At 35.6% G+C, this 23,455-nt stretch overlaps 1 protein-coding gene across 8 annotated transcripts in view; it reads left to right on the top strand.

Annotated features, from left to right (window-relative positions):
- PDE4D (phosphodiesterase 4D) overlaps positions 1–23,455 on the top strand; it is a 1,272,577-nt gene that overhangs the window by 954,491 nt on the left and 294,631 nt on the right. Inside the window, exon 1 of one of the 8 annotated variants that reach the window (XM_019743424.3) lies at positions 3,908–4,198. The exons of the other annotated variants lie outside the window; for them this stretch is intronic. Within the exon in view, the coding sequence (XP_019598983.2) occupies positions 4,110–4,198 (89 nt within the window). The 5' untranslated portion in view covers positions 3,908–4,109. Of the gene's footprint in view, positions 1–3,907; positions 4,199–23,455 lie in introns of those variants that run through there. 8 annotated transcript variants of the gene reach the window in all.

Below are 23,455 nucleotides of genomic sequence, written 5' to 3'. Positions count from 1 at the left end.
GATGTATTTGTAGTAGCTTAAAACACAGAAAATTCTTTCCTAATGCTTGTAAGGTGATGTGATACCATCGATTCTGCTAGTATTATTCCACTGTGCTACAACTTATAAAATAATAATCCTCTATTTCAGAACATGAAATGATTGACCTCTAAATCAGGGAGATACATATAAGATTTAGAATGAGTATTTGAAAGCAATTCAGAGAAAATGCTAGCATTATTTTGCAGCATTTCCATTTGGAGTAATAATTGATAGTTGATAATGATAGTACATTAATGTAACAAAATGCCTTGTATACACCACAATTACCTACACTGAATGAACACTAGCTTTCAGAAGTACACAAGCCTGCAAGTTAAATTTTCTTTCGGCACACTCTTTTACAACAGATCACCATGAAAACAGAAGTATTATAATGAAGCTCTTATCAGAGGTGATAAATAAAAATGAAATGATAAATGAAATAAAGTTGTTTGCTTCCAAGTTAACTTCTGCTGCCGTTTTGAGTCTGAGACAAGCAACCGTTTCAAAATACAGCATTATCCTGAACCCACATCTCTGTCTGCTCTAGAGGTTTCCTGAGGCAATGTATTTCAACATAATACAACTCCACTAATGTAATTCTCTGTTTCTCTGAAGTTTAACTCAAACCTTCCTTCTCCACCTGTCAAATAGTGACTTGGTGTTTAAGTAAATGCCTATGTGGATTATGTTTAAACTCTCCCACTTTTAAATTTGGGATTTTCGATTTAGTTCATAGTAGCTATCTCCTATAAAGTAAATTCTGAGTTTCCGTGTCAGACACCAAACCCCAAATTTGCCATTTGTAACATCTAGAATCTTAGAACCAAAGTCCCAGAAATATTCAAGAGGCAAAGAAGATGCCTTATTTAGAGCTTTACAGAACATTAGATCTAAGTTATTGGCAGAAGGTGGCATTTTGTTCAGATTTTAGACAGGTTAAGAATTATGTGGATAATAATTGGAAGGAGGCAAATTTCAGATTTCAGAATCTTGTTTTCCCTGGGATATAAGTTTATTTTCCAACACACACACACACACACACACACACACACACACACACACACACATTTGTCTCAAAGATGGAACTTCTCATTGTCATTTAATTATGCTTTTACTAAAAGTCCTGTAAAACAAATGCTTAATATATGACAAATTAAAATATTCAAAAGATTTTTCTACTTCATTATCTTTTCTACCCTTTAGTGCACATGAAGTAAAAATTATAAGCAGCTGTTTGAAATATAAATGACAACAAAGGTTCATCTTAGCAAACTTTTTTTTTTTCAGTTGTTGAAATTCTCATGTCTGTGAAGTACTAGCCAATCCCTCAAAATAATATTGATATTCATGTTTGAGATCAAGGCTTAGCTTTGCTCATGATTAATCTCAGAAATAAGTAGCTTATTTCTGTGACCTTGCTGAGACCTTGTAACCTAAGGGAGATTATGCGTAACTGTACGGAAGAAATGGGAAGGAGGAGGTAAGTAATCATTTAAGGAAAAAATAATTTTCACATCGGTGGGTACTTCTTATGTCTTTATCCAGTTTCACATTAGGAAAAAAGGACCCGAGTTTCTACTTTCCTGGTCATGATGTCACATTTATATACTCCCATTGTTTTTTTTCCTGCTTAACTGTTCTAGATGTCTGCTTTCAAGAAGCGGGGGTTGAAGAGAGAAATAAATGTTTTGGCAGTGATGTAAAAGACAATTTTGTATCTCCTTCAGTGTACATTTCTTTTAGAAAAAGATAGATATAGTAACTTCATCATTCTGCATTATTGTTATGCCCTTATATTTTATCAATTAGATATCAATTAACAGAACACTCTTATAAAAATATAAGTTGGTATGGAGACAAAGACCACTGTCAGTCAAAATGAAAATGCCTGTTGCTGGCTTTAGCCTGGATGGGAAGATGGGGTCCATCATGCCATGACAAGCGCAATTGGGGTAACACCGCAAGTAATATTTTTCCTGTTTCCAAAGTTGTGTCTATGGACTACACCTTTCGTTTTCATAGACTAGTGATGCTGTTTCACTTCAGCAGAATTTAAAATGCTACTGGAAAGAATGAGAGCTTTGTATTGCATGGAAGGTGAAAGAAGTAACTCTTCACAGTAGCTTCCTTCTTGCTCTCTTGCTTATCTTTGTGCCTGCACCCCACCAATGCAGCTCACCCCACCCGCTTTCAGGGACATCCCTCCTCCTCACCCAGACTCCCCGTTCTCTTACACTGTCGGACTTCAGTCTCAGATGGAGCCGTTCTACTAAAACACCAGCTCTGTGTCCACTTGGCCAGGAATGTTGGCGTTTCCTAAGAGCTGTCCTGACGTGGGAATTAACTAGTATAATAGAACGGAATGGTAATTATAGAATTTCATACACCAAAAAGAGCAGTCTGGTATAGGTATGGGCACTCTCTCAGTCCTTCTCAAAGATTACCAAGAAGGTGAGCACCTTGTGAAATGTGGATTTATATACAAAAACAAAAAAGTGTAGTTTGTGAAGCATTAAATATTGCCGGTTGATTCAGGGAGACTGTGTTTATTTTTGAACTCTTGGCTCCCCCAAGGTTACTGCTGTTCAGTCAGCTATCACTCACCCACTCTTTTAGCCCATCTGTCAGATAACAAAGAGGTGAAACTGTAAAAATGTTTTCTGTTACTCATTCCCAAAGCTGATATGGAACCGGTAGTGTTCTCTAGAACCCCTGGTGTGCTGGAAGCTGTTGTAAAGATGAGTGCCTTGTTTACTGGCTTCAACTTTTATTGAAATTACATTAATATTTTGGACCCCTTGGCTACATAAGAGATAGATTGGGCTGTGTGTGGGGGGGGGGGGCGGTCACAAAATTTGGCAGATACAGTGATGAGCACTACGCTCACCTATTGGTCAGTTTTGTCCAGTTCAGAGTGGGTTAAATTCAGTCTTGGGCACTTCAGGCCTCTCTAATCTTATCCCAGACAAGTGGAGCTCTGCCTTGGTTTACAGTTGAGTTCACCGGCGGGGCAGTGTTTGGACAGGGACTGATGGAATTATGCTGCATTGTTAACATTAAATACCACTTGGTGGTGAGGACTGATGACGGCATTGGGGTCCTTTGACTCTCTGAGTACAATATCTTGAAATATACGCCTCCCTGAAATGTGATGGACTCATAAAACATGCAACAGGCTCTATTTGGCTTTCATCATTTATTTAATTTGAAAGAGAGTTGTTTTGAGGGATTTATCCAAGAGTTAAGAAATGTTTCTAGGGAATAGACAATGGACAAGAAAATTGATCTTTGTTGTCAAAGGCATGCGTTATAATTCACTCTCTGAGGTGATGCAGTATCTCCTTCAGGGAAAAGCTGCCAAAAGCTTTGAAAGTGATCTGCCTGTTTTCGTCTCACACTGACTTGCTGGGGAGGTGCTGGTATTTCGAGAGACCATTAAACCCTTGTGGAAGTTTTGCTAAGAATGATGTTTATCCCTGTCATTAAGAGAAGTTAAAATAAGGAAAGTGATCTTTGGCAGCTAGTTGTGTGAAATTTAGAGATCTTTGTCAAATTTCCTAGTTGTAGGCATGCATTTACTTTTCTTTTTTTTAACAAAGACCCTCTGTTTACTTTTTTAAAAATCTCACTTGAAAAGGTTCAACCACTTCAATCATACCTTTCACTGTGTGTGTGTGTGTGTGTGTGTGTGTGTGTGTGTGTGTGTGTGTGTGTGTGAGAGAGAGAGAGAGAGAGAGAGTGTTTGTTGTGCTTTTCAGGAGTAGCGTGTGATTATGCTGTTTAACCAGGGCTATATTTAAAAACAAATTTGCAAGGGAGTGTTACTCACCTTAAGAATGAGATAAGGGCTGAGTGAAGCAAGCTCTGTTGCAAAGGGCAAGTGTCATGCAGCAGGAAGTCCTCGCCATTCCTTCCAGCCCTGCTTCAGCCAGGCTGCCTCCCTGTTAGTGCACACCACCATACGGAGGAAATGCCCCCTGTCAGCCACAAGTGCCTCCTGCTCAGCGTGGGGCCCTCTGGACCCCGGGCCCTACACCGACTTTGACGACCCGCTGTTTCCAGGGATCCTGGCACCTTCTTTATAAATGGCTTTTGTTTGGGATCTGCAGGGAGCCCCAGTGCTAGGACCATCTCCAAGAGCTAAAGCAAGATTGCGTTTCTCAAAGTCCTACAGGTATCGCTCTTTACTTTTTGTAGATGGGAGGAACTTTTTTCATCTGCCACCGCAAATAATAAGCTTTTGCCCCTCATCGATCTATTCAATTCATAATATGTGTTCAGTTGGCAGTGTAAGAAATATGAGCTAAGAAGACTTGAACCTTAAAATAGTCAGGGGTATGGGGGACCCTGCAGGAGTAAAAGGAAGTTGACTAACTAACGGTAAAAGCTATTTGAGGGAGTTAAAGGGTGAGTTTTAAAAAGCATTCCTATTACTGTTATCTGGAAAACAGTGTATTAGCATGCCTAATGTACTTAATACAGCCAAAATTGTTCATACTATCAGTTAACCTTTGGTGTTCTTGTTTGATTAAACAAGCAATAACAACACACATTGTTTGTTGTTTATAAGTGTTTCAGGGCATATTCACATGGAAAAGTGGAAATTATCTCTGTGTTCTAGGTGGTAATTCAGAGTTTGAATCTTGTCCCGGAGAATTAGACACCATGAAATCAAAATAAATATTTTGTTAATCTTCTATTTCTATAGAAAGCATATGAAAAATCTTGACCTCGTGACCTCAATAAATTGTCAATGCCACCTTTTTTTTAATGCACGTTAGTTTATTTTAAACAAATAACTAGAAACAAAAGAAGACCCTGACAAAAATCTTTGATATCTTTCCTTGGTTTAGTATTCCAGATATATTTACAAGGAAAAAATTGATTCCTCACGTTTCCTCTTTCTGATTGGTTAGTCTATAGCACTGAAAGCTATTTTAGCAAGAGCACAGAGGTCAAAATTGTTTGCAAAATCTCGAGAATAAGGTATTTGTTATTTACACTAAATCCAACGTATCTTGAAACTATCAGGCCTGTATAGAAGTATGCATTAAATTTGGATTAAAATGCATCCTGCCTTACTTGCATAGAAAACATTCCAAATTTAGATAAGAATGCTTCATCAGAATTATTTATTTGCTTTAGACAATATGGAAGATAGTGCCCTTGGACTTTTTTAGGGAACTATAAAATCAGAGAAATCAAATTATAGACTTCGCTAGTAACAACGCATAAGCAAAATTTGACAAAGGATAAATAAAAGTTGGCAGCTAAAAATGTAAGTAACACCTCCATTTATTTCTATATCAAAACAAGGAAAACATTTATTTTTATTAATGTTACAGTTATGAATAAGGTTCATCATTAGAAATTATGTGCCTCCTTTTTGCTTTGAGTTCTAGTGAATGTACAGCTCAGCTTATTATTTGCATCTCATGCTGTTACGTGATTTGTGAACATTACTATGCATATTTCCAATAGATGGTTTCTTTCTCTCCGCGTCACTGAGATCAATTTCCTAAATATCATAAGTATCTGTTGGGAAGAGTGAAAGTAATGACATGTTGGAATAAAGAATTTTAGAACTCTCAAGAAATAACAGAGTTTAAGCCCTGCTGTATGATTTGCAGATATATTATGAAACTTGCCTTGTTGGTTTGGCAAAAATATTTTCCTTTGGTCAATTCTGATCCTTTCCAAAATAGAAGAAGCACTAGAATGTCTAAAGACGAGTTTTCTATCATGGGGTATTTAAATGCCCCGTGTTTGTAGTTCTAACAAGCCTCTTTCATAACAAGTTTAAGAAGTGAGGATAACATCCCAAAGAGCCAGCATGGGCCAATCTTCTTTGCAGTTTGAGAGTCTTTGTCTCTCATTCATTTGCTTTTAATTTGAATTTTAATTGCCCATGTAATAATTATTTATATGTACCACCTTCACTGTTCTGTGGGTCTTATTCTGTCTCTCCATTTGGACTGTAAATTCTTTGAGGCCAGAGGCTCCCTTACATGCAGCAGGAGTGCCGTGATGCATATTTGATGAAGCATTTTGCTGCACTCTTAGTTGGTATCACCCCTTTATTCACAAAATCAACTTGCCGATATGATTCAGGGCCTATCACAGGTCAAGAGTCCAATGGAAAATTAGGGGATAGGAGGGCAGTAGGCCACTCTAGTCTCACATTGTCAGAGGTCTCTCAGTGCTGAAAAAGTCATTATGCATTCAGCCACAGCAATACTGTGACAATAATGAAAATAGATTTTTATCACATAGCTTTAAACGTTTAACAGCCCACACCACCTCAAATGCACCATAAGTCTTTGTATGTGTGTGTGTGTGTATATATATATATACGTGCCCGTGTACACATTTAAATTCTACAATTATCATCTGAATGACACAGTTTCATTGCATAGCATTCCTGGAGTTAAAGGTGTTAAGTCATTGAATATAAACAATTAAAATACCCACGATTTTGAAATCCTGTTTTTGCATTTCTTCATTTCTTTTTTTAATATAGCAGATCCTTAAAACATGGAAGTAGCTTAAGCTTATCATGATCTTTGAGAGGCTGTGGATATGATTTCACTATTAAAGCAACTGAAATAGTGAGGCATTAGCCAACATTGCTTCATTGAATTTCTCCTTTACCGGATTGGTTAAAGAACAGTATTATATGTACTGTAAAATCTTCAAATGTACCTAGTATAGTATCATTTTTTTTCTTTGAACATTGAACAGATATTAATGCAAGAAACTGGTGGTACACTTATCTCTAATCTGGAATATTTTTTCTTTGGCATTATTTTTACTCCTTGGTAAAAATAATATTCAGGATAAAGGAAAGCCAAGTCTGTGAGCTGTGAAACACAAAGAGTCTGATTTGTTAAAGTGATAGCAAATCATATACATTTGATGAGTGTTGATGCCTGAGAAATACTTACAATCCTGGACAGTTACACAGTGCTTAAAATTTGATTTGTAAGTAATTTTTCAGTGGTGACCAATTTTTGCCTTTGTTGGTAAACTAAACTTGTAGAAAAAGCCAAATATGATTGCTATATAGCTTATTAAGCCAAATTTGATTTGAGAGAGAGAGAGAGAGAGAGAGAGAGAGAGAGAGAGAGAGAGAATAATGAGGCTAATTTTTTTTCTGTGGAATGAGTGCTAATCATTATGATAAAGCTGAACCCCTCATATCTGTGTTAAAGGAGAGAAACTGGAATGATGTGCTCTTGTTAGATTTAAGAAAATAATGTGAGTAAATTTATGTTGGAGACTTAAATATAGTACCTTAAAAAATTGGAGAAAAGATGATCTAGGAACCAAAGAAATAACAAGGAACTAAGATATAGCGGGTTGGTGAACTCGGACAACTCCCCGAGGAAACACTAGGACTTTTTTTTTTTTTTTTTTTAATGTTATTGTTTAAAATTATAGTAATGTTTAAGGAAACGTTAAATAGAAAATTACTCTTCTCGCAATGGTCTTGCCTTTCAACCAGAACAATACTTTCAGCTTTCTGTCTTCTCAGAAAGGCATGTTAAAAGGAACATTTTATGTAGTGACTATGGGGTGGATACTATGCAAATAGAAGAGAAAGTCATCCAAGGTACATTGAAGTGTAGGGCAGAGATCATTCCAAGAGCATCTCACAGGCCAGAAACAGGAAGTATGTACTAGTTTTCTTGCCTCTTAGACTAATAGGGGTTATGGGATATACTACATAATTGAAATTTTCAGAAACTCTCCAAATCTCATTTTTCCCAATAGTTTCAACATCTTTCCCAGACTCAGCATTTTAACAGTGCTGTCAAATTGGTGATTAATTAAACTCATTTGAGCATACTTGTACCTCTTATAGAAGAGCTAACAAGTAAATGTTTTAAATGTGAAATAGACTGATCAGTAGAGAGAAGAATTAGCAATCAGATCGAGAAACAAAAGCACAAGTGATACTCATCAGACCATGAAAAGGTAAAGCAATATGTGCTAAAACAAAAAGCCGTAGATGACATTAAATTAGCCCCTGTGCTCATAGAAAGTTATGCTCAAATCTGCAACTGTGATCTGAAGATTTTATAGTATAAGGGTAGGGAACTTGGCAGAATATGGTCTCTTAGCTTATTCTTCATTACTGTCAAAACTTGAGTAGCATCATATCAGTGGCTGTCAAATTAAACCCCACGATGTCCACTAGAAAATGCTGGCTAGAGCCCAAGTCTTAGAAAGGGAAATGAGTGCCACCCTCAAATCCATACAACGGGATGTAATTATCTAAGTACCGCGTTAGTACCTGCTATTACATAGCACTTTTTGTTCTTTTTAAAGATGTTCAGATGTAACAGATGTAATAACTGTTACTTTTAGTGCCCCACAGCTTATCTCATTTATTTCTTTAGGGTAAGTGAAGAGGACGGGTATAATTACCAGCAAATAAGAGAGGAAGAACTGAAGGTTTAGGGATCAGAGACCACACACACGTGGTCAGGAAGTTGAATAAGAACAGGATGTAATTTGTACTGGAAACGTACTATATGCCAGGCAGTGTGGTCCCAGGGCTGTGCATGCATTATTTCATTTTATCCCTCAAAACATACCATGAGGTGGAGGAAACTAGGCAGAGAGAGTTTAAGAAACTTGCCCACGTTTGAACCCTGGCAGTCTGTCCTAGAGCCTGGACTTCTGAATACTCACTTTTCTGCTTCCCGTTTGCTGACCAGATCCTCTCATCACACAATGAGGAATTCCGGAATGCGAGGTATAATTCTAATAGACTTAACTATCCTAGTTTACTTAACTCAGAATCTTTCTCTGAAGAAAGAATACCTTGATATTTGATATGGAACAGGACTTAGTGATCAATTAAAATATAAACTTATTAAATACTATCTAAACTGTCTTTGAACCTAGTTGATATTGGTTGAAAGTAGTGTTAAGCAAAAGCATCATAAGTGTTTATTAAGCAAAAAAGAAAGAGAGAGAAAGAGAAAGAGAAAGAGAGAGAGAGAGAGAGAGAGAGAGAGAGAGAGAGAGAGAGAGAGAGAAAGAAAGAAAGAAAGAAAGAAAGAAAGAAAAAGAAAAACTAATCAGTGATTTTATGTGGCCTGCTTCTGTCCTCTCCCTGGGTTTTGCTTCATGAGCTTCCATCTGGCTTATTTCATCTGGCCACAAACATTGGTCATGTAGTTGTATTTTACTGCTGAAATGTTTCTTCTTGGCCAGCTGTTCAGAGGAGCCAGGAGATTCTCTGAGCTAGAGAGGTCACCTTCATCCTACATCAAGCCAATTTATTCCACTGGCATTGTCTTGATTATTAAACTGGACTTCTTAATGATATTCCAAACTGTGAGTAATATTAGCTAAATTGAAAACAATAAGAATAGTTACCTTATAGGCAACATAACAGTCATAAAAATAACATTGTGGTTGACAATCATTACACACATGGGAGAAACAGCATGGAAGACTTTGGCTTTAGAGTCAGAGACCAAGCTCGAATGCCGATTCTGCTGCTTTCCTCACCAGACAGTTCCCTAACCTTTATTAGCGACCCCATGCCTGTAAATGGAAAATAAAAATGCTGACTTCAAAGGCTCATTGTGCCCTTAAACAAAATATGTACATAAATTAGATCTGCCTAGCACCTCTTTTATAGCATTTTTTTAGTTGCTTTATCATTTCACTAATTTTGTGATGCTTGTGTGTGTGTGTGTGTGTGTGTGTGTGTGTGTGTGTGTGTGTGTGTGTCAAATCATTTAGAGGTTAATCGTTATCGTTGGGACCTCTCTTGGTTACAGAATAGTGCAATACAGCTGGCTTATAAACAATTACCTTGTAAGCAACTTGAACATACAAATGTGATCACCTTCAAAAGGTGGTGTGGAGTGATTGTTGAAAGCTGGTTGGCTCTACAGCCCCATTACCCAGGTTCCAATCTCCACACTTTTACTCACAGCTGTGAGACATTGGTCAAGTTACTTAATAAAGAGCCTTAATTTCCTCACCTGCAAAATGGTTTGTTGTGAGGATTAAGTATGGTAGCCATATATAATGCCTGGCACATAGATAGCGCTAAAATAATAGTTAGCCATTATTAATGCTTGAATGTAAGCTCCATGTCGCAGCAATTTTTGTCTTTTCTTTTTTTCACCTCTCTATCATCAATTCCTAGAAGTGTGTATCGCATATACCATGTTTCCCCGAAAATAAGATCTAGCCGGGCAATGAGCTCTAATGGATCTTTTGGAGCAAAAATTAATACAATTAATATATTATATAAGACCGGGTCTTATGGTATAGTAAAATAAGACCGGGTCTTGTATTAATTTTTGCTCCAAAAGATGCATTAGAGCTGACTGCCTGGCTAGGTCTTATTTTAGGGGAAACACAGTAGTAGGTACTTGATGTATAGGCATGAATGACTAAGCCAATCAGCTAATGTTTTTAGACCACTAACAAAAGTGGGGACATTCTGCTTCCTTTCCCCAGTATTCATGGAACAGAGGGTTAAAGCCGAAGACACCCAAGAGTTCATCTGTTCAAACACATCATTTTAGATGGAAAAACCTGAAGACCTCTCTGGGTCTTAATTATATAAAGTCAATCAAATGCAAAAGACAGGCATTTCAAGAGCAACGAGTTATGTAAGCCACATACTAAAAAGAAAATTTGGGAGTGGACCTGAACAAGATAAGCTTTGTTCTGGGCTAATGGAATAAACTCTGTAAAAGTAAGAATTGACCATGAATAAAATGCTCAAATGAAATCCAAATTCATGTAAACGATGAATGCATTCATTCAGAGACTGTTAGTTACATGTTTATGATAAGCCTGGTCAGTAGTGTGCTGATTAATATTAACATAGTCAGCTCTCTGTGAAGACACCAAAAGAAAAAAAAAAAGCTTGTTTGTATTGGCTGATAACTTTGACAAAAATTTTCCGACCAGCTTATCTCAGGCAAAAAATCCATAGTAGTACATACAAACACAATATACGTAAATGACCTCAAGAACATAGATAATAGTGAAATGTGGTCAAATTATTAGGAAGTAATGCGTTTTGAATATTTACTACCATTCTTTTTTAGCATCATTTAATTGTAAGTTTATTTAATTTAATGTTTAATAGTTGCTAAGGAGGGGCAGTTTACAATATTCTTTCTATTGCATTATTTCATATAATCCTCAAAATGTTTCATATTTAGGAAATATTAAAGTAAAAAATGGATATTAAAACTTAGTAGCAGTAATATGAGGTGTGATCAAACAATACGGTAAATGTTTAAATTTTAAAAAAATTATTACAGTAAAAGACATTAATCCCCCTCAAAAGACTCCTCTTCACTTCAAACACACTCATCCCATTGTACTTGCCACTTTCTGAAGCAGTTCTGAAAGTCCTCTTTCATGAGTGTCTTTAGTTGCACTGTCATGGCTGCCTCAATGTCCTGAATCATTTTGACTTTGGGGAAGAGCCAGAAGTCGTATGGTGCCAGATCCAGTGAGTAAGGTGGATGAGGACACACCGTAAATTTGTATGTGACAGAAATTGCTATACCAGAAGCAATGTGTGACACGGAGCGTTGTCATGATGGAGGATGATTTACGGCACACTTTAAAACACACCTTCTCTCAATCATAGCTCACATACAACTGACTGCACCGAACAAGTTGAAACTTGTCGCACGTTGTTACTAAGGTTTGACATGTCACTTCCCCTATTGAAGATCCCTGCCTTTCTGTTGGATGGCACTCGGCAGCAGCATTCACTGTATTTTGTGATCACAACTGAAAAGCTCGGTGTCACACATCACTTCTGATATGTCAATTTCTGTTCAAATAAAACCATTATAGTGTGTCCTCATCCACCTTATTCCACTGATCTGGCACCGTGTGACCTCTGGCTCTTCCCCAAAGTCAAAATGACCATGAAAGATAAACGTTTTGAATTGATTCAGTATATTGAGGCAGCCACGACAGCGCAACTAAAGACACTCACGAAAGAGGACTTCCAGAACTGCTTCAGAAGGTGGCAAGAACAATGGGATAAGTGTATTCGAAGCGAGGGGGCGTATTTTGAGAGGAATTAATGGCTATGTGTCTTTTACTGTAATAAATTATTTTATTTAGACATTCACCGTATATTTTGATCACACCTCATATGTCCTATAGTAGCATCTTTATTTTCTTGATCTATCTGTCCATGCCTGCCCCCAAAACATAGCTGTCATAAGTTAAGAGTAATTATGAGGTGAATTTGTTTTCTAAAGTAATCGTACAAATTTAAAATCTTGTATTAGAAGAAAAGCTAACCAGACCAAACTTTTCTCTAACACATAAATTTTTAGGATGGTGCCTATAAATATTATTTTTCTAATGCTTGTTGCTTGATCCCTTTTGGCAATTAACATGTGTTTAATTAATTTGTGAATTATCCACTGGATGTTGCTGTGAACAAAATAATGTAATGGCAGAATTTGTTTATATAGGATAACAAAAAAGATTGGCTGGGAGGAGAGGTTTAACTCTGTAAAACATCCTTGATTTTCAGGAATTTTTCTTTCCACATAGTGGCAGTGTTTAGATAGATAGAGAATGAAAAACTAGCTGAATCTGATTAGCGTTCTCATCCAAAGGGAAGATTTATGTCCTGTTTAAGAATCACATTAATTTAGTGACGTAAGTACATTCTCTAGTGAAAGGCTGGTGACTTTAGGGGAGAGAAAAACATTACAAAAAATTCCTTTTGCCATCTTTGGGTTGTACTTGACAAAAAGCTCTCATCTGTGGGTTCCAGAAAGTATCAACGCCCTAATCCCAGATGAACTAAAAGATGAAAGCATTTCATTGCTCACATAAGTATTTTTATTCTATATCTTACTGTTTCCTAGAAAACTACTAGGTGAATCTTTCTATCATAAAAAAGATAAAAACCAGCTCTTTGTCATAAAGTTCAAAATGTCTTGAGCAAGGCAGCTGACATTTGCTAGTGATACTGCTGGTGGCCATGTTTCTGTCCTGTCTTCCTTTGTCAAGGAGGAAGAGAATGGCTCCGTACAACTTTTGTTGTTTGTGTTGCTTTTCTAACCCTTGGCTGAGATACTCAGGGACAAGAAACATCAGATGTCTCTCCTCCTAAAAAAATCCATGTGGGCTGAGACAACAGAAACATTAAAGAGATCTGACTTCCAGAAATGTCAAGAAAGGGAAAGAAGAAATTATTGTCTGGGGAAACAAATTATCTTGTGTTTTGGAATGAACTTAAAAGGCTTTATGTTTGTATTATTGGTAATAATTTAAAAAAAGAAAGAAGCTATCTTTGTTAAACTATTTATATGTAACCCTCAGTTACATATAAACCAGTTGACATGAGAAGAAAGGTGTCAGTGAGCACCTAGGTACTGTAAGAATGAAAAAAACATGCTTAGCCATTTTTACGCATATAATCAGCACTCAGATCGAGAAATAAAACATTGTAACCTCTGAAGGATAGCCCTTTATGCTTCACCCCAAAGGTAACCACTATCCTGATTTCCAAGAACATAGATTTGTTTTGCCTGCGTTTGACCATTTTATGAATGAAATCATAAAATATGAACTCTTCTGTTTTGGCTTCTTTCAGTCACCATTATGAAAGAGATCCATATTGTTTTGTGTTGTTGTTAATTGTTCATTCTCATTGCGATAGTATTGCATCAAGTGAATATATGACAAATTACCTATTAATTCTATTGAGTATTTTATGAATGAAATCATAAAATATGAACTCTTCTGTTTTGGCTTCTTTCAGTCACCATTATGAAAGAGATCCATATTGTTTTGTGTTGTTGTTGATTGTTCATTCTCATTGCGATAGTATTGCATCAAGTGAATATATGACAAATTACCTATTAATTCTATTGAGTATTGCAGTTTGAGGCTATTATGAATAGAGCTGTTGTGAACATTCTGGCATATGTCATTTGATAAACAGACGTTCATGGGGTACGTGTAAATTTGTATGCATATACATATGTTGGATATTTCCCAAGGAGTAGAATTTCTGGGTTGTACGTTATACATATGTTTTTACATACTGCCAAATAGGTTTCTAAAGTGATTGTACCATTTTTATAATCCCCAAAGGAGTGTTCCAGTTCTCCACATCCTCCCCAAGGTGTAGGGCATCTTGCTATTGCATGATCAATGACAGCATCTTATTATAATAAATTATGATTTAGTAATAGCAATGTCATATAATGCCTTTTATTTATGGAGATGGATCTTATGACCTATAGGACTGTTTTTCCAGGAATAGTATGAGTAATAGTGAGCCACTCACACTCTGTTTCTCTTCATGTTGAATATAGTACGTAACTACAAAATATGTGACTAGTAGAAAACTTGACCTGTTAACGCAAAATTGAATCTTCCCTCTCTTTGAGTCATATTCAGTTAAGATCTATGATACTATTTTTACAATTTATCCAGATTCATTTGTCTGGATAAATAATAACAACTGTCAAATAACAAATAAAAACAAATGATAACAAATAGTCATTGTTAACAAACCCAATTAATAATCTTTTATTCTATTCTAAAATTTCCATCTCCTACTTTTAGTTCTAGTTATAGATCCATGATCACTTTAAATGAAGTTTTCTTTCCATAAAATATCTCTTTGAAAAAAGTTGTTTTGGACTTTTCCGAAACCAACTTAATCTATTTAAACACACTATCAAATACATAAGCAATATATGTTATGATAAAGTACATGTATATTGCTTTGTTAAAGATTGTTTTTCTACCTATTCATTTAAAACAGTTTTTCTTTATTATCTTTCCTCTTTGTCATTTTTGTCTTTATTTTTTTCAATGTCAAGATCTGGGTAACATATAATCCCCTTTTGTATGTCATCGCCTCTAAAGCCCATCATGAACTGATTTATGTTATCACTCTGACTTCTGTTACATCAAGTATGTAAGCTTACCCAGGTTCAGATTGAATCATGTCAAAATGTAATCATTGATTTCTCGACAGTGATGGGAGAAATTTAGCATGATTAATAACTGTGGGTCCAATTTCTGGAAGCTATCAAAGTTCAGTCTTAAGACTCTCTAATTGTTGTCATATTAGGTAGGACAAAAATGAAAGTTAAGACAGAATAAATTTATTCTAGGGTATTCATGACATGAAACAATATGTACTTTATTACCAGATACTTAAAATTATGAACTTTGAAAAGTAAGAGTTTCTATATAAGGCTCACCTGACTCAGAAATTAGGAGAGGATTTAGGATTTATAATGTCCTCTTTTAAAGTTTAATCTCTGATTTAGTAGGCTCTGGAAGTTGTTATATTTAAGTTTTACTTTTAGATTCCTCAGAAATGAGGTTTTTCCTAAAAAAATAATCCTCAGAACCAACATGTCTCAGTTCCTAAATAACTCCCTGAGCCGTGCTAGAAGTCATATTAATTCTTTCAGGTCCCTAAAATATTGTTTCCGCTAGATACCAAATAGCAGCTTAGAGTGGCTAATCATTTTGTCATTGATAAATTAAAATTCATCACTGTTGTATGGTAAATTATAGTTCACAAAATTCGTTTTAACTAGTATTTCAAACTGTGAAATATTTTAGCAAAATTACTAAAGAAAAGCAGAATGACTTAGCTTTCTTTTCAACCCCCTATTTTCCTGCCTGCTGCTCTGGGTGACAAACGAGATATAAAATATCCCAAATCAGAGAGAAAGGAGATCACTAGGGACCAGGATCATCCTCTACATAGATAATCAGTCCTGTGTTCATTGAATACAGATTAGCCCACCAGACATAACAGAGTTCGACCTCCATTAGGGGAACTTATTTTGAGATGCTGCGTTATAGAAGAATCTGACAGCAAAATAGAACTTTGGAAAAGAAACAAAGGACATGATAGTTTCCAGGCTTTATTTTTACCTTAGAATGGTTTTTCTTTTCTTCTGCTTCTCTTCCTTCTCCTTGTCCTTCTTCTCCTTCTTCTTTTTTGAATCATTTTACTATATTTAAATGAATATAGTATCTAGCATAGGCCCAGCACCAGAAACTGAAGAGAAACTTACACTTTTGCTGAAGGGAATAAGGCAGTTTATAGCTAAATACTAAATGCTGTGGCTTAAGTTGGTGCCTCTCCAAACTTTGATGTACACACTTACTTCCTGGAGAGCTTGTTAAAATGCAGATTCTGACTGAGTAGGTCTAAGGAAAGGCCTGAGATTCTGTATCTCTAACGAACTCCAAGATGGTATTGATGCTGCTCGTCCTTGGATCCGAGTTTGAGTAGAAAGGGTTTAGGAAATAGACGTTAGGGTAAATTTTTCAGATAGAGTAAATTTTGCAAATAAGGTACAAATGTGTGGCTTCATGTGGAAGCAGTCAAAAATTAAATGTCAGCTTTTTATTTGTAGAATTTAGAAGTAATCCTAATTCGTATTAATACAGTAGAGATTTCATAATATACTACATTGATATATGAACAAAATATTTTGACACTGAAAATAAATCATGGGGACTTTTGTAAATGCTTAAAATAAATACACATCCACAACTTCTAATGGATTACTCTTGGTGCAATTGACAGAACAGTATTAAGATGACACTATTGAGAGGGAAGATGGGTACGAAAGAGAATGTAAGCTATTTTTTTGAGATGTTCAAAATGAGGTTACCAGCACATCTGCTTTTGCATCAAAAGGTTAGTTAAAGAATCTTTTTCTTTTCCCCATGAATGATTTAAACCACTGAAAAAGAGCCCCGAGACATATTGAAAGTAAGAATTTAAGAGACTGAACCTGACCTGGCCCCATTCATCAATATTGTTTCCATTCTCAGAGAAAAATTTGTAATGCTTCTGAGAAAGCTGTGTATCATCCTATATCACTGGAAATATCTGGAAGTTTTTGTTAAATGTTTAGTGATCACTGGCCGCTTCTCAAGCATTCTTATGCATCCTTTACTACTGGTGACAATGGCTATGGGAAGAGGGAAAGCGTAGGCCAGTACATCATTTAGTTTTCCTTGGTTTACAATGACTAAATAGATAGAAAATATTTTTAACATAATGCCTGTGATAAAGTCCTTCTCATAAATCATTTTCTATATCATATGAATGCATAATATAGTTTTTAATATGCAAATCCAATTTCCAACTTCATTTATTTACCATTTATTGTATAACTCACCATGCAAAATATAATTTATTATTTTAATGGAAATTTTCTTTATTTTCATAATGATGAAGTCCCAGCACACAACATTCTTTAGGTTATGTTTATATAGTAATCATAATATGAACTATACTCATTTTTGCTTGGAAGAGCAGCAGCCAGCTGAAAAAGATTTCCATTCTTGGCTCATTATACAACATCAGGCAAGTTACTTAATTTCTCTGGACCTCCATCTTCTCTAGTGAAATTGAATATATAGACTATGTAGTTGCTACATCTCTGTAGGTTTATAAAAATAGCATTATGGAGGTATAAGAAAGCTATTTTACCAAGAATATGTGCCAAAATATTTCTCCTTAATCAAGAAAATATTTGTGATATCAACACCAAAGGAAAGATCAAATAATAGTTAAATGTCCTTATGAACTTAAATGCAATTCATTGATTCATTTATTCAACAAATGCATATTGAGTGCATGCAATCTGATAGACATATGAAGCCCTAACTTTTATGTTTTCAACTCTGACACACGTTGTTTAAATCAAGTGGGCAGACTTTCAAAAATGATTCTTGTTCTTCTGAATAATAATTATTCTTTTGAATGCTAGTAAGTATATAAGCAAAACGGTGGATGTGAAAATGAAGACTAGTCCTTACTTTATATTGTATATTGTCGGGTTCTAAGAAGGAGACTTCCCTGATGCCTACTTTCAAATGGATTGATGTGAAATTAATGGGTTATTTACTTGCCCAGTTGATTCAACTTGTTTACATGCAATTACTAGTTAATTTAACTGTCACACTACCAAAACAAAAATTTAGACCTTAAGAGAAATTTGATCATTGTCATTTAATAAATGGTTCCATTTAATAAATCAGAGAAATAAAAATGGCTGGTAAAATTATCTGAAGACGCAAATCCAAATATGATAATTTACAGTTCAAAGGGGAATGGAATTTGTCGTCTCTCAAGAGCCACTAAACCACAAAATGTCAACAATAAAGATGAATGGAAAGCACTGGGAGAAATGATGCAGATAAGATGATGTAGGTAAAGATTCTGGTGTTTGTCAGAGATAAGGAATGAAGCTGGATCTTTTCCTGGATGGGTCTTGGGGTAAAATACAATGAGATGTTACGCTAAGTATGAAACTGTATATTTACAAAGTTCTTTCCCATTAAGATCTTCAGAGATATTTAAAGTCATAAGAAATATTAGCAATGCTTTTAAGTACCTAATTCAGGTTAGAAAATAAACCATTACTTAGAAAGAAAATATTTAGATCATTCATTTAACGTGAGTAGTTTAGCTTCATGATTGAGCAGAGATTCCTGAGTTCAAATCGTAGCTGTTGCGTCTGTGGGTTGTATGACATTTATTAAACTTGTTAAGTGTACCCTGTTCAGTTGCCTCTGCACGTAAGTCATTAACTGAGATAATGAATGTATAGCTCTTAGACCAGAGCCTGGCATATAGTAAGCAGACAGCTTGTGTTAGTTATCATTATTCACAAAAATGGGCTACAAATTTCTTTCCATTGAAGGTAAGTTTAAGAATGAAAAGAAAGCTTGTTTATGGAACAAGACTGATTCTCTTCTTTCTGTTGTGTAGTGTCCATTACTTAAAAAAAAAAGAAGAAAGAAAAAGAAAATAATCACCAACCACTGACTCTTTTAAAATTCATGCCATACATACCTGCATGCATATGTGTATATGGATATTTGTGTATGTGTCTGTGTGCACCTAAATATGAGGTCTGACAATTAAGTTAATGAACTCATCCTAGAACAAGTGCTATATACGTAATTGCTGAATATCACTACAGTCACCTTCGAAGTACTCCCCTTGGGAAGCTATGCACTGATGCCAGCACCTAGTCTACCCTTCAAAGCAATTTTGGAACTCTTTTTCTGGAATGGCCTTCAGAGCTGTTGTCGTATTACCTACCCTTGATGTCCTGAATGTCATCAAAATATATTTCTTTCAATATTTTCTTTAGCTTCAGGTAAAGAAAGAAGTCACTGGAGGCCAGATCAGGTGAGTAGGGAGGGTGTTCCAATACAGTTATTTGTTTACTGGCTAAAAACTCTCTCACAGACAGTGCCATGTGAGTTGGTGCATTGTCATGATGCAAGAGCCATGAATTGTTGGCAAAAAGTTCAGATCGTCTAACTTTTCCATGCAGCATTTCAGCACTTTCAAATAGTAAACTTGGTTAACAGTTTGTTTAGTTGGTACAAATTCACAATGAATAATCCTATCAAAAAAGGTTAGCAACATGGTTGCAACAAGTTCACGAACTTAATTGTTAGACCTCGTACATACCACTGCCAGGTAAATTATATTTTTCATATCTAGTAAATAGTCTGAAATTTCAAGACCTAGCTGAGGGTCTTGGCCATGACTGGAATTCAACATATATTTACAGAACTTAATTAAAAAATTTTTTTTTACATTTCAAATCACTATTGTTACTTTTTCTATTTATAAAAACAATTTTAATAACCCTTTGGCTTTTGTGATTTGGGCTATTATGAGGGACTCTGGGGGCTTCATGACACATAGTAATTTGATCCCACATACAGCACAGCTCTTCTGTGGACTTAAGTTACTTACCTATTCTATGAACCTATAGATCACATAGTATTCTCATCAGAGTACGGTTTCCTCATTCTCCATTCTTCTTTACAATGCAGTAACTCTGACGTGGTAACAACAGTTATCTAGGTAGAAGAACAGCCCTCAGAAGAAAGCTGACTCCTAATCTAGACCTGTGCAGTCCAACAGGATAGCCACTAGGCACAGAACAGTGGAACTGTGGCTGATCCAAATTAAATGGATTGTAAATGTAAAATGCACAGAAGAGTCCAGATCCTTAGTATTCACATAAGTGAGAAATACCTCATTAGTAATTTTTGTATTGATTATATGTGTGCATAGTAATGGTTTTTGCATATATTGGGTTAAATAAAATATTAAAATTAATGTAACCTAGTGTTTAAGAAAACTTCTTAAAATGTGGCTTTTAGAAAATTTTAAATTACACATATGTTCCCCCGTTCATGGCTCCCATTGTATTTGTATTGCATGGACAGAGTTAGATGAAGTGACAAGAAAACAGCGAAGAAAATGATAATTCTTAGAAAAATGATGAAAAGTATGAAATTTAAAGTGATAAATGAGATCAAATTCTATGAATAAGTGCGCCATAGACCACCATGTGCTTATTTTCATAACATGTAAAAAGTTTTGGAATTTTTCATAGACTGTTCCAGTTAGTACAAAATTACTCAAGTAAAAATTAAAACTTTAACAAACCAGGGCTGTTAATGGAAATAGAGATTTCAGAAAAGGCAAGAAGACTACAACCATTTCTGTAATGTAACAGGTGGTGACAGCATTAATGAGAGTATTTATTTTACAAAATTTTCTAAGGTAGAGGTATATCCTATATTGATATTAGTGAATCTGTGGATTTATTAAAATCCTAGATGCATTTGAATGTCAAGTGTATAATGTAGTTTTCTCCAGTGTTTTTTAATTTAATGACCTTTTGTTAACCTCAGGAAATCAAGGCTTAGAGTATTTATTTCAATAACTCTTTCAAGGTTGCGCAGCAATTGTGATCTGTAATAGGATTTCAGATCTGTGTGACTCCCAAGTTCATGTGACAAAAGTGTACCCATGAGACTTTGGTCCCTGGAACCACTCTGCAAAATAATGTTTCTATGCTGAACTAGTTTTGAGAAAAGCTGCATATCCTGTTTCCCTCTGAAACATTATTCATTCACTTCTAGCTTGATCAGAGAATCAAACCTGGGATTTAAAAATACACTTGGATACATTTCTTGGTGATTGTATTCACAGTGTGTGATCCAGAGAGATTCAGTGAGAACTGTATTTAGACAGATCACTGTCTAGGAGCCTGTTTGCGTTGGACAGAGTGGGGCTTCTAATTAACCTACACTTCTAAGTAAGAAATTCTTTGGATTTAGAAAAGTACTAGTAGCAAGATAACAAATACATTATCACCATCAGAAATGTGAGTGGTTGCACTGGTGGTGCTGGCTACATGATGGACAAAAATTTCATCATGTGTTTCTAGTTTACATTATTTTTTATTTTCTGACTTTTTTCTATAAATTGTGCAAAAAATGCTATTGAGGATGATGAAAGCAGACTCATTAATAGTTGCTACATCAGAGATCAATTTTTAAGCGTTTCAGTAAAAAGTAAAGAGTTAAGTAAAAAATAAAATATTAAGTGATTAAGTTATTTAGCTCTTCTGTATTCTGCAATTCGGCATCTCTCAGGGGCACTTCCCTCAGCCTGTCCCCTGGGGCTTTAGAAGCTGCATACTTTTAGGAGAGTTCCTGATTAGTATCCCAATCATACTCCTTTCATGTTTAACATTCTTTGATTATCTTGGATTCAAGATACGATCCTCGACTTTCGTCACAGAAAAAAGCAATTTAGGAACATGAACTCTGTGGTAACAAGTTTGCTAATAACGTGCATTCTCTTGGCCCTGCTTAGCCAGACGCTCTTTTGAGATAACCAGCTCCTTTAGATTTGACACTTCAGTGAGTCCTAAAATATATTAGGTTGGTCAAAAGTAATTGTGGTTTTTGCATTTATTTTCACCCTTTTAAACCGTAGTGACTTTTGCAGCAACCTAATACTAAACAAGAATTTGAGGTTCTTGGGCCCTTGGTTTCCTTGTGCAAAATTGAGTTCACGGAGAAGACTGTTTTCACTAAGCTATAGGCTACATACAACAGAAAACCTTTGCATTGATGAACGTTGTTATTGACTGGGATTGAGGACCTAGATGCTAGCTTTTAGGTTCTGTTTCTGCTGTGCTGGATGGCCTTGTGTCCCTATTTTTGCCTCTGTAAAGTAGGGCTGCTTTTCTTTTCCCTCGTCATCTCACAAGTTTGCTGTGAGAATCAAATGAGATATTTGTGAAATAACATAGGAATGTAAAATATTATCATGTGCTCGTGGACACCATAGGTTAATAGAACCTTCAAGAATTCTTGAGAAATTGTCTTAAACATTCACATAAATTATATACGAAACAAGTGCTTCTTGTGATTTTTCGTTAATAAACTTTCCCAAGTCCTTTCCACAATATTCTTCCCCACTACCAAAGAAAAACAATTTACAGTCATATGTTCTGTACCATGAATAAAGGGAAAAATGAAGGTGATCAGTAAGAAGGCCCACAGGATGGAGAAGGATTCCCATGGCATTTCTGGCTTTGCCCATATGACCTCTTGATCTTTCTCTATTCCTTCTCAAAATTCCCCAAGATTCACTTTGGAGAAGGAAAAAATGAAAAAACTACCCATATAAAATCATTCTGAATGTTCCAGTATAACTGTGTCCAAGTCCTGTCGAGTTCAACTGCTCATCCAAGAGAGGCATAGTCCTGGTCTCTGGAATCAGACCAGGCCAGTCTATTGCCTGCTGGCTGATTCTGCCACTTACTAGCTGTGTGCCCTCTCCCTACCTTAGTGTCCTCATCTGAAAATGCAAATGGCAATAGTACCCAACTCATAAGGTTTGTGTGGGAATTAGTGATATAAAGTACTTAGTATAGTACCTGGCATGTGGTAAGTACCCCATAAATATTAGATGTTTGCTGCTACTGCTATTTGCAACCATTGTCATTAAAGAGGGAGATTTTGAATTCCTTTCACTTGTACTGATGCCTTTAAAAATATACCATCAGTGCCTTTAAGAGAATATCAAGGGGCTAATAATGGCCAAACATTAGGCTCTGGCTACCAAATTCTGTTCTGCTAAAACTGCAACTTGTTTTACAGGGCTCTTTGATTTATAAACATGAATATAGAATAAATAGATGCTATGACCCCTTAGTGGCAAGCAAACACTTCTGTATTCAAGAGTAAGACATTATATGAATGTTAGCTTTTCAAGATACTGTTTAGGGGACAAAATAATTAGCTTCAGATAAACTCAAGATACTAATCCCCAAGCCTCCGATTGTACTTGAAGAGAGTAACTTAGATTCTGAAGATCCGAAACGTTTATGTTTTCTTTTTGTTCAAATAGTGATCAGCCATTTGTAACCGTTCTGTAACTGTTCTCAATATGTACCTATGAACAATGAAATTCATACTTTCCTGTTTACTTTTCAGAATATTAAGACTAATTTTCTTGATGATTAAAAGTACACTTTTACCAATATTATAGGATTTTTAATTTTTTTTCTTT

This window comes from Rhinolophus sinicus, chromosome 3 (genome assembly GCF_057876585.1).
Source record: "Rhinolophus sinicus isolate RSI-liver-muscle chromosome 3, RSI-T2T, whole genome shotgun sequence".
In the NCBI taxonomy this organism is placed as follows: Eukaryota; Metazoa; Chordata; class Mammalia; order Chiroptera; family Rhinolophidae; genus Rhinolophus; species Rhinolophus sinicus.
The sequence above is the reverse complement of the archived record's forward strand: the minus strand, read 5'-3'. Positions and strand labels throughout refer to the sequence as shown.